At 60.1% G+C, this 12,828-nt stretch overlaps 4 protein-coding genes across 4 annotated transcripts; 1 reads left to right on the forward strand and 3 right to left on the reverse strand.

Moving 5' to 3' along the window:
- The first annotated feature begins 8 nt into the window (after positions 1–8).
- Positions 9–3,701, forward strand: TRAVEDRAFT_66022 (uncharacterized protein). The gene is made up of 6 exons (XM_008043187.1): positions 9–163; positions 213–294; positions 346–726; positions 785–817; positions 869–1,991; positions 2,048–3,701. The coding sequence occupies exons 1-6, from the start codon at positions 36–38 to the stop codon at positions 3,100–3,102; spliced, it is 2,802 nt and encodes a 933-aa protein (XP_008041378.1). The 5' UTR covers positions 9–35; the 3' UTR covers positions 3,103–3,701.
- Positions 3,702–5,969: 2,268 nt separating this feature from the next.
- On the reverse strand, positions 5,970–7,301 carry TRAVEDRAFT_38876 (GroES-like protein; the record flags this gene model as incomplete). Its single annotated transcript, XM_008042830.1, has 6 exons — positions 5,970–6,169; positions 6,227–6,516; positions 6,579–6,636; positions 6,694–6,819; positions 6,877–7,088; positions 7,147–7,301. The coding sequence occupies 6 exons, from the start codon at positions 7,299–7,301 to the stop codon at positions 5,970–5,972; spliced, it is 1,041 nt and encodes a 346-aa protein (XP_008041021.1).
- Positions 7,302–8,641: 1,340 nt separating this feature from the next.
- On the reverse strand, positions 8,642–10,201 carry TRAVEDRAFT_30421 (uncharacterized protein). Its single transcript, XM_008042748.1, has 4 exons — positions 10,104–10,201; positions 9,876–10,046; positions 9,253–9,817; positions 8,642–9,189 (listed from the first exon to the last, which is right to left on the reverse strand). The coding sequence occupies exons 3-4, from the start codon at positions 9,589–9,591 to the stop codon at positions 8,896–8,898; spliced, it is 633 nt and encodes a 210-aa protein (XP_008040939.1). The 5' UTR covers positions 9,592–9,817; positions 9,876–10,046; positions 10,104–10,201; the 3' UTR covers positions 8,642–8,895.
- Positions 10,202–11,300: 1,099 nt separating this feature from the next.
- Positions 11,301–12,706, reverse strand: TRAVEDRAFT_30423 (uncharacterized protein). Its single transcript, XM_008042749.1, has 4 exons — positions 12,631–12,706; positions 12,395–12,565; positions 11,793–12,343; positions 11,301–11,738 (listed from the first exon to the last, which is right to left on the reverse strand). The coding sequence occupies exons 3-4, from the start codon at positions 11,856–11,858 to the stop codon at positions 11,427–11,429; spliced, it is 378 nt and encodes a 125-aa protein (XP_008040940.1). The 5' UTR covers positions 11,859–12,343; positions 12,395–12,565; positions 12,631–12,706; the 3' UTR covers positions 11,301–11,426.
- Positions 12,707–12,828: the final 122 nt, after the last annotated feature.

Genomic DNA, 12,828 nt, shown 5'->3' on the forward strand with positions numbered 1-12,828 from the left:
TTCTCTATCTTGCACCACCACCACGGCAGTACACCATGTTCAAAACAGCGGCGAGGAAGATCGCGCACAACACGACCATGCCTGGTCTCCCAGGCTTGTCGGCAAAGCAGGATTTGCGGTCCTTGCAGGAGCTCATCACTTCGGAGAAGGCAATTTTGAATTCGTACGTTGATCACCGCTGCGGAGACAGATTGCGTTCTCAATATGAGTAGGTTGCAGAAGCTGAGCGCGGACTTTCAACGGGCGTCGGAGGCCTTGAAGGTGTGGGGGTTAGGAGAGGGGGAAGACCTCGCGGTACGCATCTCTTCAGTTCTCTTTGCGCGTATGCGTCTCATTCTACCCAAGGATACGCTCGGTATGTCGACAAGCCTACTCCTACATTGGTCAACGGCACTTGCTACGTTCGCCGGCCATGAGCAAAACGTGCGAGACCAAATGAAATCTGTACGATCGCGTGAGGAAGCCCTCGACGAGATGAAGCGACGCCGCAAGTCTGTGTTCAGCGATGCCGAGGCTGCGGAGCGCAAACTTAGCAAGATGAACCCCGAGAACAAGAACCTGCAGCAGCAGACGGACCTCCTAAACAGACTGAGGGACGAGATACGCGCTATGGATACGGACATCATGAACGAGGAGGCTGGGCTTGGCGACTTCAAGCGCTACAGTGCCCGGGCCTGGATGGGGCTGAAGTTTGGAGGTCTGCTCGAGTGTTGCGAAAAGGGCGCAGTACGTCCGCTTTTACATGACATACGATCGTCTGTGCCAATCTTGGCGCTTCTTGCAGATCGTCGGTGAACTAGGCAAGCTGGTCATTTCCGTAAGTCTTTCCGGCTACTAGAGCTATCTACGCGTGTTGACCAGCCAATAGGAAATATCTCTTGCACCTGCGCAACCTGGTCTGCCTCGCCCCTACTACACTGGGCATGCCCGCACCGAGTTCCTTGCAGCGGAGGCAGCGCGCTCGGTCTCTGAAGTTCCCTATTCGCCGGATCCGAACCCGCATCCCTCACAACGCACCTTGCGCTCAATGCCGGGTTCAGAGCTGCCCGCCATTCCTATGGACCGCCCAATGTCTGCAGCATCTGGGGGCGGTCAGTCAGGCTACGGACCGGGTCCCGGCGCGTACCCGGGTCTCCCTCAAGTGGAGGAGTCGGGATTCAACATTCAGCAGTTCATGGGCCCCGATCAACCCGGGACACCTCAGAACCAGCTCCCTCCTGTGAACGAGTTTGGCACCTTCGGCGGAGGGCCCATCGTTCAGACGCATTCGCTCAACCCTGCGGAGCGGGAGAAGCCCATGAGCCCCCGGGGAGGGCGCTTCGCTACATTCCCCGTGAAGGCAGGCGGCCCTCGCCCGCCTCCCGGTCACACCGGGGGCAGCAGCATGTCCATAACGAACCCCTACATCTCACCCGCGATGAGGGATGGCGACCGCGCACCGTCTATCGAGATCGACCGCAACGACGAATCCTTCGCATCCAGTGTCGCAATGGCCCTTGGTCAGTTCGGGGACAACGGCGCGTCTGGCAGCGGTCCTCCGCAAGCTGGATCGAGCCGTTTCTCACCGCCGCAAGGCTCTCTGCCGCCGCAGGACGTCAAGGGCGGCGCGGACTTCGGGCCTCAGCGGTACTCGCCTCCTCCGCCCATGTACACTCCCTCCAATGATCTGCCCTCGGGCGCGGCGCCTCCCAATCCTCCTAGCACGCACCATAACGGGCTTTCTGCTCCGGGTCAGGAGCAGCAGGCGAGCTCGCGGCCACAGTCGACAGCTGACGAGGAGGAAGGGCTGGCGTACATGTCCAATGACAACGGGTCGAACGAGTCGATCTCTGACTCCGGCGATAGGCGCGTCAGGTTTGGCGGAGTGAGCGACGTGGACCGCGAACTGGAGAAGCGTCACGCAGAGCAGGATGCTGCTGCACAGCGATCCCAGAGCCCTTCCGCGGGGCAGTATGCGAATGAGACACAAGCAGGCCGTGTCTCTCCTGAAGGTATGCTCATTCGCATCGCTTTTTCACATTGATGTTGACTCAGTACGTTTGTAAAGTGGCTCGCATGTCCAAGGAGATGCCTCCAGTGCCGGGAGGCCGTTCGCCGACCTCACCTACCGCGCCTCGTATACCCTCTCCACCACCACCTGAAGGAGACTCGCTAGACGAGGTATCACTCAACGCTGCAGCAGCGCGTGAGGTCTCGCGCGAGCTTGACGCCCTGATGATGTCCTCCCCGCCTGTATCGCCTTCGGAGAAGCCCCCCGCATCCCCGTGGGGCGCGCGTCCTCAGATACCATCCTACCCGCGACAGGCTGTATCTCCCCGGCCGTCAGTCGATCAGTCGACCTCCGGACAGGCGTCGCAAGCCAGCAGCCCGAAGCTGGAAGGGATGTACGTGCGGCAGCGCGATCGCTCCGCCTCTGGCACCGTTAGCGCCCCGGTCGCGAGGGTTCCGCCTCCTGCGCCTCCTCCCCCCGAGGCGATACCTACTCCTGCCTCACCCACTGCGAGCAATGAAGACAATGACTACATGCAGCGCTCTATTCCGAACATATCGCGCATCTCCCCCGCACCGAGCTCCAATGGCACGCCATTCCGCACCCCGCTGGAGACGCCCTTAGCGGGACCGCCCGTCGGCTCGCTCTACAACATGCCTGGCACCACTGGCTCGAACACGTCGTTCTCAGCCCCTGGCGGAATCCGTACGATCTCTGCGGCTGCGTTCCGGCGGCCCGTGCGCAACGCGAGCGGGACACTCGTCGAGGGAGGTCGACAGAGCCCAGGGCTAGCCGACACGAGCCCGCTCATGGTGAAGAAGCGGCCGCTGCCGAGCTCCCCATACCCTTCGCCGCATCCTGGTGCGAACCTCCAGGCGCCCGGGGGCATCCCTAGGAGCGTATCGGCGTCGGGGGGCCCGCAGTACCAGCAGTCGGGAGACGAGCAAGGCCAGCGGCCGCTCACGCACTACCGGCAGGATGACGATGACTTTGACTACATCTCGGCGTACACGGAGTCTGCGCCCAACGCGGGCCATGGTGACGGTCCGAGTTCTCCTGGGTATCAACAAGGCCGGTTCGCCACGAATCTCGAGGATGGAAACGTTTTGTGAGGGCCTGAACCCAGTACCAGATTGATCCGCAGGTGACGTCCATGTAGTCATTTCAGCAACACGCGAGTTCGCGGTCTATTTAACGCACATCTTGTTGTCTATGCACGCTGTCAGTGTCGCACATAATCATTCCCTTTGTATCCCTACGCTGTCTATTTCTATTCACGCGGGGCCCTTCCGTGATGTTTGTTTTCATCCCTCTCCCTCTGTATCTTCGAAACACACTTCTATATATCTCGAGATGGCGGCCAGTCATGGCCACCGTTTTGATGTTCCGCGGATGTTGCTTTTTCTGATATCTCGATGCCCCCGCTTATTCATGACGCGATCCGCTGTCTCGCGGCCGCCACAGCGATACTTCCGACCCCAGTTGCGAGCGCGCAGGAGCCCACGAAGATCTCCACTGCGCCGTATCCGGCGCGTCCGTAGCCATGGCCGAGGGTGGACGACTTGCCCGCCTCCAGGAGCACGCCAGAGACGATCGGCCCAATGACGGCCGAGACGCCCTTGAAGAGGGCGGTCCCCGCGTAGGTAATGTCTGCGTTTTCTGGCATCCGTCCGGCGCAGTCGACAGCCGCGTTCGGCCACACAGACGAGAACCCCCCGCTCTATAACACAGGTGAGCACCGGGCATATTTCTTGTTGCGAGCGGTACTGACCAGGGCGCCGAAAATAATCGCAAACGGGTAGATGAGCGCGGGGCCGCTCGCGAAGCCCCAGAGGAAGAACGCAGCGAGCGCGCTCCCGAGCGAGCTGAAAAACATGACCCACGGGTACGCGAAACAGTCGGAGAGGTGCCCGAGCACGACCTGCCCGACGACGCCTGCGGCGTTGAAGAGCGAGAGCACGATGGTCGCGGTGAGCGGCGTCGCGACCGTCTGCGTGAAGGACGCGATGTAGAGCGAGACGGGGAAATATGACAGGCCTTGGATGAGGCAGGTGAGTGACTGGGAATTAGACGTCAGTGTTGATCACGCTGCTTGGGAGGGTCAAAGCCGACGTACGAAACTGAGGAATAGGGGACTCTTGAAGGACTCCATGCGGGGAGCAAGGGGTCTCCTCTGGCCGTCGCGGTACTTGGCCACGGGCACGCGGGGGCGGATCCCAAATATCGCGATGCCGGTGCTCACGCACGTCATAATCGCCCATATGCGCAGGGTCCAGCGCAAGCCGACGTTGCTCAAGAGCGAGTTCAGCATGAATGGGAACACGAAGCCTGGTGGACACGACACGGCCGTCAGTCTCATGATTACAGAGAGGATACATAGGAGAGCGTACCACCCACACCGGTGCCTGCGAAGATAATGCCCCCTGCGAGGCCGCGGCGCTCGGAGAACCACTGCGGGAGGAGGATCATGACTGGGAGATACAAGACGCCTCCGCTCAGGCCAAGCCCTACTCCTTGCAAGAGGATGAGCTGCCAGACCTGGAGAAGAAGTGAGCGGGTAATTCTCCCGTTGGACCGACGTGTATTGACGTACCTGAGTTGCGAAGCTCGAGCCCATGAGGCACAGAAAGTAGGACAACAAGCCACACCACATCGCGGGGCGCATGTAGTCGGGATATTTCCTGAACATAATAGAGAGAAAGAGGACCTAGGTTCGCGCTCATCAGCTGCCGTACGATGCTTCGTTGTGGTGAGTAGACCATACCTCTCCGTACTGGATTCCAAGGCCGACGGTTCCGACGGCGGCTATCGCGATCTGAGAGGAATTATTGAAGGGCGGATGCGAGGTATAGTACTCTACGTGCAGAACACAAAATCATCTAGCTCCGTTCGGAGTAGGTTTTCAACGGCAAGCATACCTTGAAAGATACCATAACTATGAGAGTACGCTGATCAGCATCGAGGTCGTGTTATATCATAACGATCATGCCTACCTGAACAGGAAGCCCCACACCATCATTTCGACGACGAAGCCGCACGCACAGAAGGTCCATGCGCGTATTCCACGATCAAGAGGCGCGAGTTCGTGAATAGTCGCGCCCTCCTGTGGTTCTGTGGTATGCCGGAGCACTGAGGCAGATGAATGCGAACGAGTTAGAGACGAAGGCCGGGTGGGCGCCATATTATTTTGCATAGAGCCATTGGCACTCTTAAGGGAGGGAAGCTCGTAGTCTTGCGCATGCTCCGCGCTGACAGGGGCAGTGCTGCTTGAGTCACCGGGGAAATTTTGGCAGGGGGTCATCATGAGCTAGTGTTTGCAGACGAGGAGGCCGGTCTGTGGAGAAAATCCGAGGCTCACTGCGAAGGTCCCCGTTTTATTGTGAGATCGGATATGCATATTCGTTTGTAAAGATCATTCTATTGAGTCACGGAGCAAGCACGTAAGATCACCGTCCTCGGCCGACGTGCCTGCCGCATATACAATTTGTCGTGGCGATCTTACTCGCCTGCCTTTTTTGGACGTCTGCCGAGCGCGGTTCGCCGAAAAGGTTAATGAAGAGTCTGGACCGCTGCGGCCTCCTGACAACTCTCGCCACCGGGTCTCTCAAGCTTACCTCAAAACAGGTTCGCGTCCAACGCTAGCGGTGTGTTTTGATCACCGCAGGCTCCGTAAAAATGCAGGAAGAGCAGGTGATGAGTGACACACGTAAGTTCGGAACGCTGAGGAGCTCCTACAGTCACGGTAGGCCCGTGTATCGGGCCAGCGTCTTACAGCAGGCCCGTATGCCGGGCCAGTGTCTTACGGAAGGCCCGCATGTCGGGCCAGTGAACCAGTCAATCGATTATCGGGATGCATAATTATGGAAAGGGAAGGCTGCATGGAGGTAATGTAGTCAGGTACTCGAAGGCACATGGGACGAGAAAATTAGTCGACAGAGCATTTACGGGGGTAGGTGGCTAAATCAAGGGAATGAAGAAGTCAAACTGACCCGGGAACGATGACCGCCCGGAACCGCGCCGTCTCTCTGCTGTCGAACGCCTCCTGCGCCTTGTGCAGTGGGAACCGCTCGACCATGCACTTGATACCCTTCGCCTGCACGAAGGCGAGGCAGTCCTCCGCGTCCTTCGGCGAGCCGCATGGCCAGCCCCTGATACTCAGCCGCTTCAACAGCAGGGCCACTGCGCCCGCAGACAACATTTAGTATCCCGCCATCGCTCAACAGGACGAGGACTTACGAGGCGCGATGCGCATCGGCTCCGGCTCGACCGCGAGCACGAGCAGCGTGCCGTCCACGCACAGCCCGTCGAGGAGGCGCTCCGTCGCCGCCGCGTTTGGCGCGGTCGACATGATCACCTTCACTCCACCCAGTGCCTGCAGCGCGGCCGTCGCGTCAACCTGGGAAACGTCGACGAACTCGTCCGCGCCGAGTGAGCGCGCGAGGGCCTCCTTGGCCGCGTCGGACGAGAGCGCGACGACGCGGAAGCCCATGGCGGACGCGAACTGGATCGCGAGGTGACCGAGGCCGCTGTGAGGGGAGTCGTTTAGCTGTGATATACTGGGCCGTGGATGGGGAGGCCGGGTGCGCACCCAATGCCTTGGACTGCGACGTAGTCCGGAGGCGTCACGTTCATGTTTCGCAGCGCGTCTTGGGGCTTTTAATCAGCATACATCGAACAGTGCAATGATGGTCATGAGCACTCACTGAAGGTCGTGATCCCGGCGCAAAGGAGCGGGGCGGCCTCAGCGGGATCGATGTCTTGCGGGACCGCGACAACCGCTTCAGAACGGAGGGTCATATATTCTGCGTATCCCCCGTCCCTCATCGCACCTATTCCACATTATACTCAGACCGTGGGTGAAAAGTCCGCCATGTGAAAGGGCGTACCAGTGATATCTTGATTCTCACAGGTAAGATAGTCTCCCGCGCGGCACCTGGGGCAGATCGAGCAGTGGCCGCCGTGCCAGCCTGCGCCGACGCGCTGACCGAGCTTCCACAGCTTCTCGCGCGCGGAGACCGCGACAACGTCCCCGACCACCTCATGCCCGGGGACGCGCGGCAGTGACACTGGCATGACCTGTGAAGGGCATATTTCGTCTCTGTGCGTGATACGTGAGCATTGGCATATAAGAGACACAGAGACAAGAAAGAACGTACGTTCCACAGACGCCACAGGCGAGGACCTTGATCACGATCTCGCCCGTCTTGGGGTAGTGCCACGGGACGGTGATCTTCTGCAACTTGCCGCCAGGCTCGAGGAAGGCGTACGCAGTGTAGGTTGAAGGGAACCTCGTCTGGACGCGGACGGGCATGTCTCTCTATTTCGTGGGGAGTTTGTGTGGTAGAGATGGGAGAGAATACGGGTGTGCTCGTATGTCCCTATGGACCTCCACCGCCGCACATTTATATGCTCGCGCTGCCGGTGGGCAAGGAGGAATGCACGGTGGACTCCACAGGGGACAAAGCGTGGCGCGCAAGGCCGAGGACCACGCATAACGGTGGAGGAGAATTGTGCCGCCCGCAGGCGGCGCGAGCGTAAGCCACAAATGCCCGACCGATGTCCAGTGCTACTAGCCCCAACGGCGTCCGCCGACGTGCGATGCCGTCGCATGAGACTGCAGACCAGCAGTCTGAGTGGGGTGAGCCTCACCTACACCCCCGGCTGCGCGGGTGTCCGAAGTCTACGGTGCGTCAGCGTAACACGCTCGAATGTGGCCGAGCACTTTCGGAGACAGACGTACAGTACTGAGAGCAACCGCGGGGATCTGAGCGAAGCCGAGGAGCGGCCCTGCCTGGGAAGGGTGGTAACTATACAAACGTGAGTATCGGCACTCTGCGGGCTTTAGAGGGGAACATACTTGTAATCTGGATATGGTGCCTTTACAGCGCTCCGCTCGCGAACTGGCTCGAAGTAGTGGGGGCGTATGTTACGCCGCAGCTCCAGTATGATGCCCGCCAGGATGAGGCCGAGGACTCCTGCATTCCCCGGACATATCGACCCACCATCCTCTTACAGCTGAGTCCAGGTCCGCGGACTGGTACATGTCGGATATGTGCCTCAAACATGATGAAGTGGTGCTTGAAGACGTGCGTTCATTTTCAGTGCGCCGTAGGGCAGCCACCGCCTACAGCGATGCGCGCATTTCGAGCGCCATGTCGCGTCGCGCCCGACTTTCAGACGTGTGACGGTAGGCCGGCAACTAAGCATTTGGGAGTAGGTGTCTATAAGAAGAACTCAGTAAAAGATCATTCGCTTCCGATGCTTAACGGATGTCAGGACCGCGCACTCACTGTTCACAACGAACGTGCTCCCATCACATCCCATTCAAGCTGTCGTGCGCAGCTTGAAGAGCATACGAATGTTGGGCGCGTTGACTTTGTGATGGTGGTCAGAGGATGAGCGGTGTGAGCGGCAATTCATGCAGACCCTCGACTCCGTCACACACAATCGCGCGCCACGCCGTCGGAGGCCGAGCAGCCCTGGCGCACGATCGGCGAGCACCAAGTTCCCGGAGGATGCTGCTTCTGGAAGTAATCGCGGCGTGCGCCACAACGCCTTCGTATGTTCGCGACGCCATACAAGTGCCGCTTCACACGGGAACATGCACACGCCTCCGTCACCAGCGGAATTCTCGAACGACATGTCACTGTGCCAGCGCACACGTCCAGATAGTCAACCGTGTATTGCAACTAGCCAATTGCGCCCAAGAGAACATCACAAACGCGCAACACGTACGTCGTGTATCCGAACAACATGCAGGACCCCAGACCGCCAAAAAGAAAACGACGCAGAGCCCTTAGAAATACAACGATACGAAAACTAGTACTCACTGGCCCTTCACGCGCGCATTATCGCATTATCGCATCAACGTAACCTCCAACGTCTCGACCTGCGACCACCTCAACCTAGGCCTGCGTAAGCCGGTGGTCAAACAGCCTGTTGTCGAGCTCGATCTCGAGGCGCTCCTTGCCCTCGTCCGTGCCCCACACGTTCTGGTCCGACAGGTTCAGCGCGCCCGTGCGGAAGTCCCAGTGGCGCTCCCCGCAGCCCTTGACGTGCTTCAGCAGGCCCTGCAGGAAGTGGTCGCGCAGGGGCGCGTCCAGCGGGCGCGTCTCCGGGTCCGAGATGTCGTCCACCTGCAGCACCAGCCCCGCGAGGTCCTCGTGTCCCGCGACGAACGGCGTGATGCTGTACCCGTTCTGCGTGCGTGCGTCCCGCGGTGAGTGCCTGCCGGACAGACGTAAGGGGGAGGGGGGACGTACATCGGGGTCGACGCCGAACTCGTAGTCCGCCCACGCGTTGTGCAGGTTCTCGCGCAGGAGGAGCATGTTCTGCAGCGACGCGGACTTGTGGTGCGCCATGCCCGGCCGGGAGTGCGCGTCCGGCGGCGTGGGGCAGGGCGACGAGTCGCGCGTGTGCGGGCGCTGCTGCGATGTCAGCTGCGGACACCAAGTGCGCGGCAACAGATGCTCGCGCGCGCGAGGAGGGAAGCCTCCGTCGTCTGAGGGTTGCGTCTGAACAGCACTTCCCGGGCCTAGGCTGGGGAGGCCCGGATGTGCGAGGCACAACCACGACGGCGCGTGCGCGCGAAGCACCGGCATCCCGTGTGGAGAACGAACGCGATGCGCACCTGGTTGAGGCGCGAGCTCGAGAAGACGTGCGCAGCCTGCAGGCGCGCCCAGGACATCTCCGTGCCGGTGGACATGGACTTGCGGTCGCGGTCGCGCGCGTGCTGCAGGTTCATCTCGCCCTTGCGGACGCGCCCGGTCACGCCCTGCCGGCGGTGCGCGACGGCATCGACGAGTTTGACTTGAAGCGGGGTGTAGTCTGCCGCCCGGGGGTCAGCGTGTGCGCGCGCAAGGGAGAAAGACCGAGGAAGACCTGCCTGGGGCGAGCAGGACGTATTTCCCCGGCAGGACGACGGCGTCCGTGGGGAGGTACTGCACGGGCGCGAAACGGTCGCCGCCGACGATGATCCAAGCGTCGGTGGTGTCAAAAAGTAGCTTGAGCCAGCTGAAGAACGTCTTCCAAGAGACAGAGCCATACTGGTGGAAACCTATCGAGGAGAAACTTGAAAAGTGCTCAGGTCGGACCGGGCTATGCAGGAACGCACCTGCGAGAACACGGCCGTGGTAGTCCCCAAGCACAACATTACGCGTAGTCGAGACGCGCGCGGGCATGTTGTAACAGAGGCGGGCGGAGAGTCGGTGGGGTAAGGTAAGGGACAAGCCCGCGGGCGTAGGGGGGAAGGGTTCGATGAAGGGGGGCGGCAGCAGACTCGAACCCAGCGTTATAATAATACATGGCGCACGCTAGGAACGACTCGGGGGGGCGGCAGCTTCGGATGCGCCGACAGGTTGGCGGGCATGCCTAGAGGCGACTAGTCGCGAGCCGGTGGCAGACTCATCAGCCTAGACTCGCCGGCCAGTCCGCGCGCAAGCATCTGATCGGGCCTTCCAAGGAGGCGCGAGCTTACCCTCAAGTTTAACTTGTGGGGACGAGCGTACCATCAGCCAGGCGGAAACCCGAGCCACCGTCGTTAGAGCCGCGCGGCATCCGCGCGTCGCTGCCCACTGGCACCCCCACAGCTTCCGGAGAAACCGCAGTCGGACTCGGGTGCGCACGCACGCGCCACGTTTGCAGCCTGCGGTCTCTCAGGGCGGCGGGCGGAGCGGTGGCTACCACCACGGTGGACAACATGCCTGTGTGTAACTGAGGATTCTGAGCAGGCGTTTCGTAGGAATGAGAGTCAAAGTGGAGCCGAGTGGAGCGACTTAAGCTTATAGTGCGGGTAGGCGCCCGCCCCTGCCGCCCGTCTCGACTCGATAAGCGGACGAATCGCGGCGGAGACGATGTGATCGACGCCGCCGGGCTAGAACATTCAACATACACTCAGGGCAACAGGCTCAAACAGGGCAAACCGTTTGCTGGCGACGGCGCCGTAACATAGACCAGGGGCGCCCGAGAGCGTCCGTCGCGACGCGATCAACCTCTCGGGGGAACAGGGGTCCTTGACCAAACGATACGGAAAGCGGCGGTACTCGTAGAGCTGTTGTCCTGCATGCCGTTAGCGACGGCGGGGAGATACGAGTCGGCCGATTTACTACCGTTCCATGCGGACGGGATAAGTCAACATCCAGAACGGGCCGTCCATGATTGAAGCGACGATAAATGCTCAGCGCTCAGCACTCAAATCTTACGCTGTCAGCGGCCTCCGTGGCCGTTCGCAGCAAACACCTGCCGGAGGCCGCTGCAGCATGTACCAAGAATCCGAGCAGAACAAATGAATCTTCGTCTGCGCAAGCCAATTGCATTGGGAACCATCGTGTATGTGCCATATTACCAATTACCGGTGCGCCCGTGTATATGACACCAAAGTACAGTATTCCATGGGAGAAGGAGAAAATGAACCGGAACTCACTGAATGCCCAAGAAATCAATCCTCGCTGATCATGTTGCTCTGCTTGAACCGATGATCAAACAACCGGTTCTCCAGCTCGAGCTCCAGACGCTCCTTGCCCTCCTTGGTGCCCCAGACCTTCACGTCGGACAGGTCCAGGGCACCGCTGCGGAAGTCCCAGTGCCGCTCGCCACGCCCTTTAACATGTTTGAGCAGGCCTTGTAGGAAGTGGTCGCGGAGAGGCTGGTCAAGGGGGCGCGTGGCAGGGTCCGAAATCTCATCAGGCTGTAGAACGCGTCCGGCGAGGGTGTCGTGTCCAGATACGAAAGCCGTTATGCGGTAACCGTCCTGAGCCACTCGTGGTCAGCGGGATCATTGCAGAGCCAGGATGACCATACGTACATCGGGGTCGATGCCAAATTCATAATCTGCCCATGCGCCGTGGAGGTCTTCACGGAGCAGCAACATGTTCTGCAAGGAGGCGTGCTTGGGTGCGGACGGTGACGTACGGGGTGTTGGCGCCGTCCCTGCACGCGTAACACAAGTAAAGCAGACTTTACGTTCCAACTGTAGCATGATGAGCAACCAACCTGAGAACGAGGATATAAACTGCCCGCGCGTACGAGTGGTAGGTTTTGGGGTGGACACCCCGAAACTGCCAGACGCAGAAGTTCGAAGCTATCCGATGAGCTCGATGTGCGGACCGCACCCGAACGCGCAAGGCATGTGGCCGTGGAGCCAGACTGCTATACGCACCTCCGAAGGGTGGGGTGCCGAGAAGATGTGTGCGGCTTGTAGTTTGCACCAAGATAGCTCAGTTACGGGGGACATACTCTTCCGGTCTCTTTCGCGCGCGTGATGGAGATTGAGTTCGCCCTTCTTCACTCGGGGTATGGTGGTTTGCCGTCGCCGGGCGTTCGTGGCTACAAGATTGATACGGATGGGGGTCCGGTCTAACAAAGAAATCAGTGCGTAAGGATGGTGAAGTAAGGCAGAAGGTTTACCTGATGCAAGAAGAGTGTATCTGCCCGGCATTACGACGGCATTTGAGGGAGAGTACTGTTCCGACGCGTGCCGGTCGCCCATGACGATGATCCAAGATTCGGTGGTGTCGAGGAGCGCGGAGAGCCACCTGAAGAACGTGTTCCAGGACACCGCGCCGTATTGGTGGAAGCCTGTGCAGAGCGGGGAGAATGTCAGAAGGACAGACGTGCGCGCGAAGCTGCGACATAGGACTTTCCTGCGAGGTCATTTCCGTAGTAGTCGCCAAGGACAACGTTACGCGGTTTCGCGATGCGGGAAGACATGAACGCATGGGATGGAGGTCGGGGGGAGAGAGGTGTGCGGGCCCGCGAGCCGCGCGCGGATTTATTATAAGGTGGAGCGCAAGGTTTGCATGGCGGGGCGGGATCGAGCGCGAAGACAACGGATGTAAGCA

The sequence above is a fragment of the Trametes versicolor genome, assembly GCF_000271585.1.
Source record: "Trametes versicolor FP-101664 SS1 unplaced genomic scaffold TRAVEscaffold_9, whole genome shotgun sequence".
Classification (NCBI taxonomy): Eukaryota; Fungi; Basidiomycota; class Agaricomycetes; order Polyporales; family Polyporaceae; genus Trametes; species Trametes versicolor.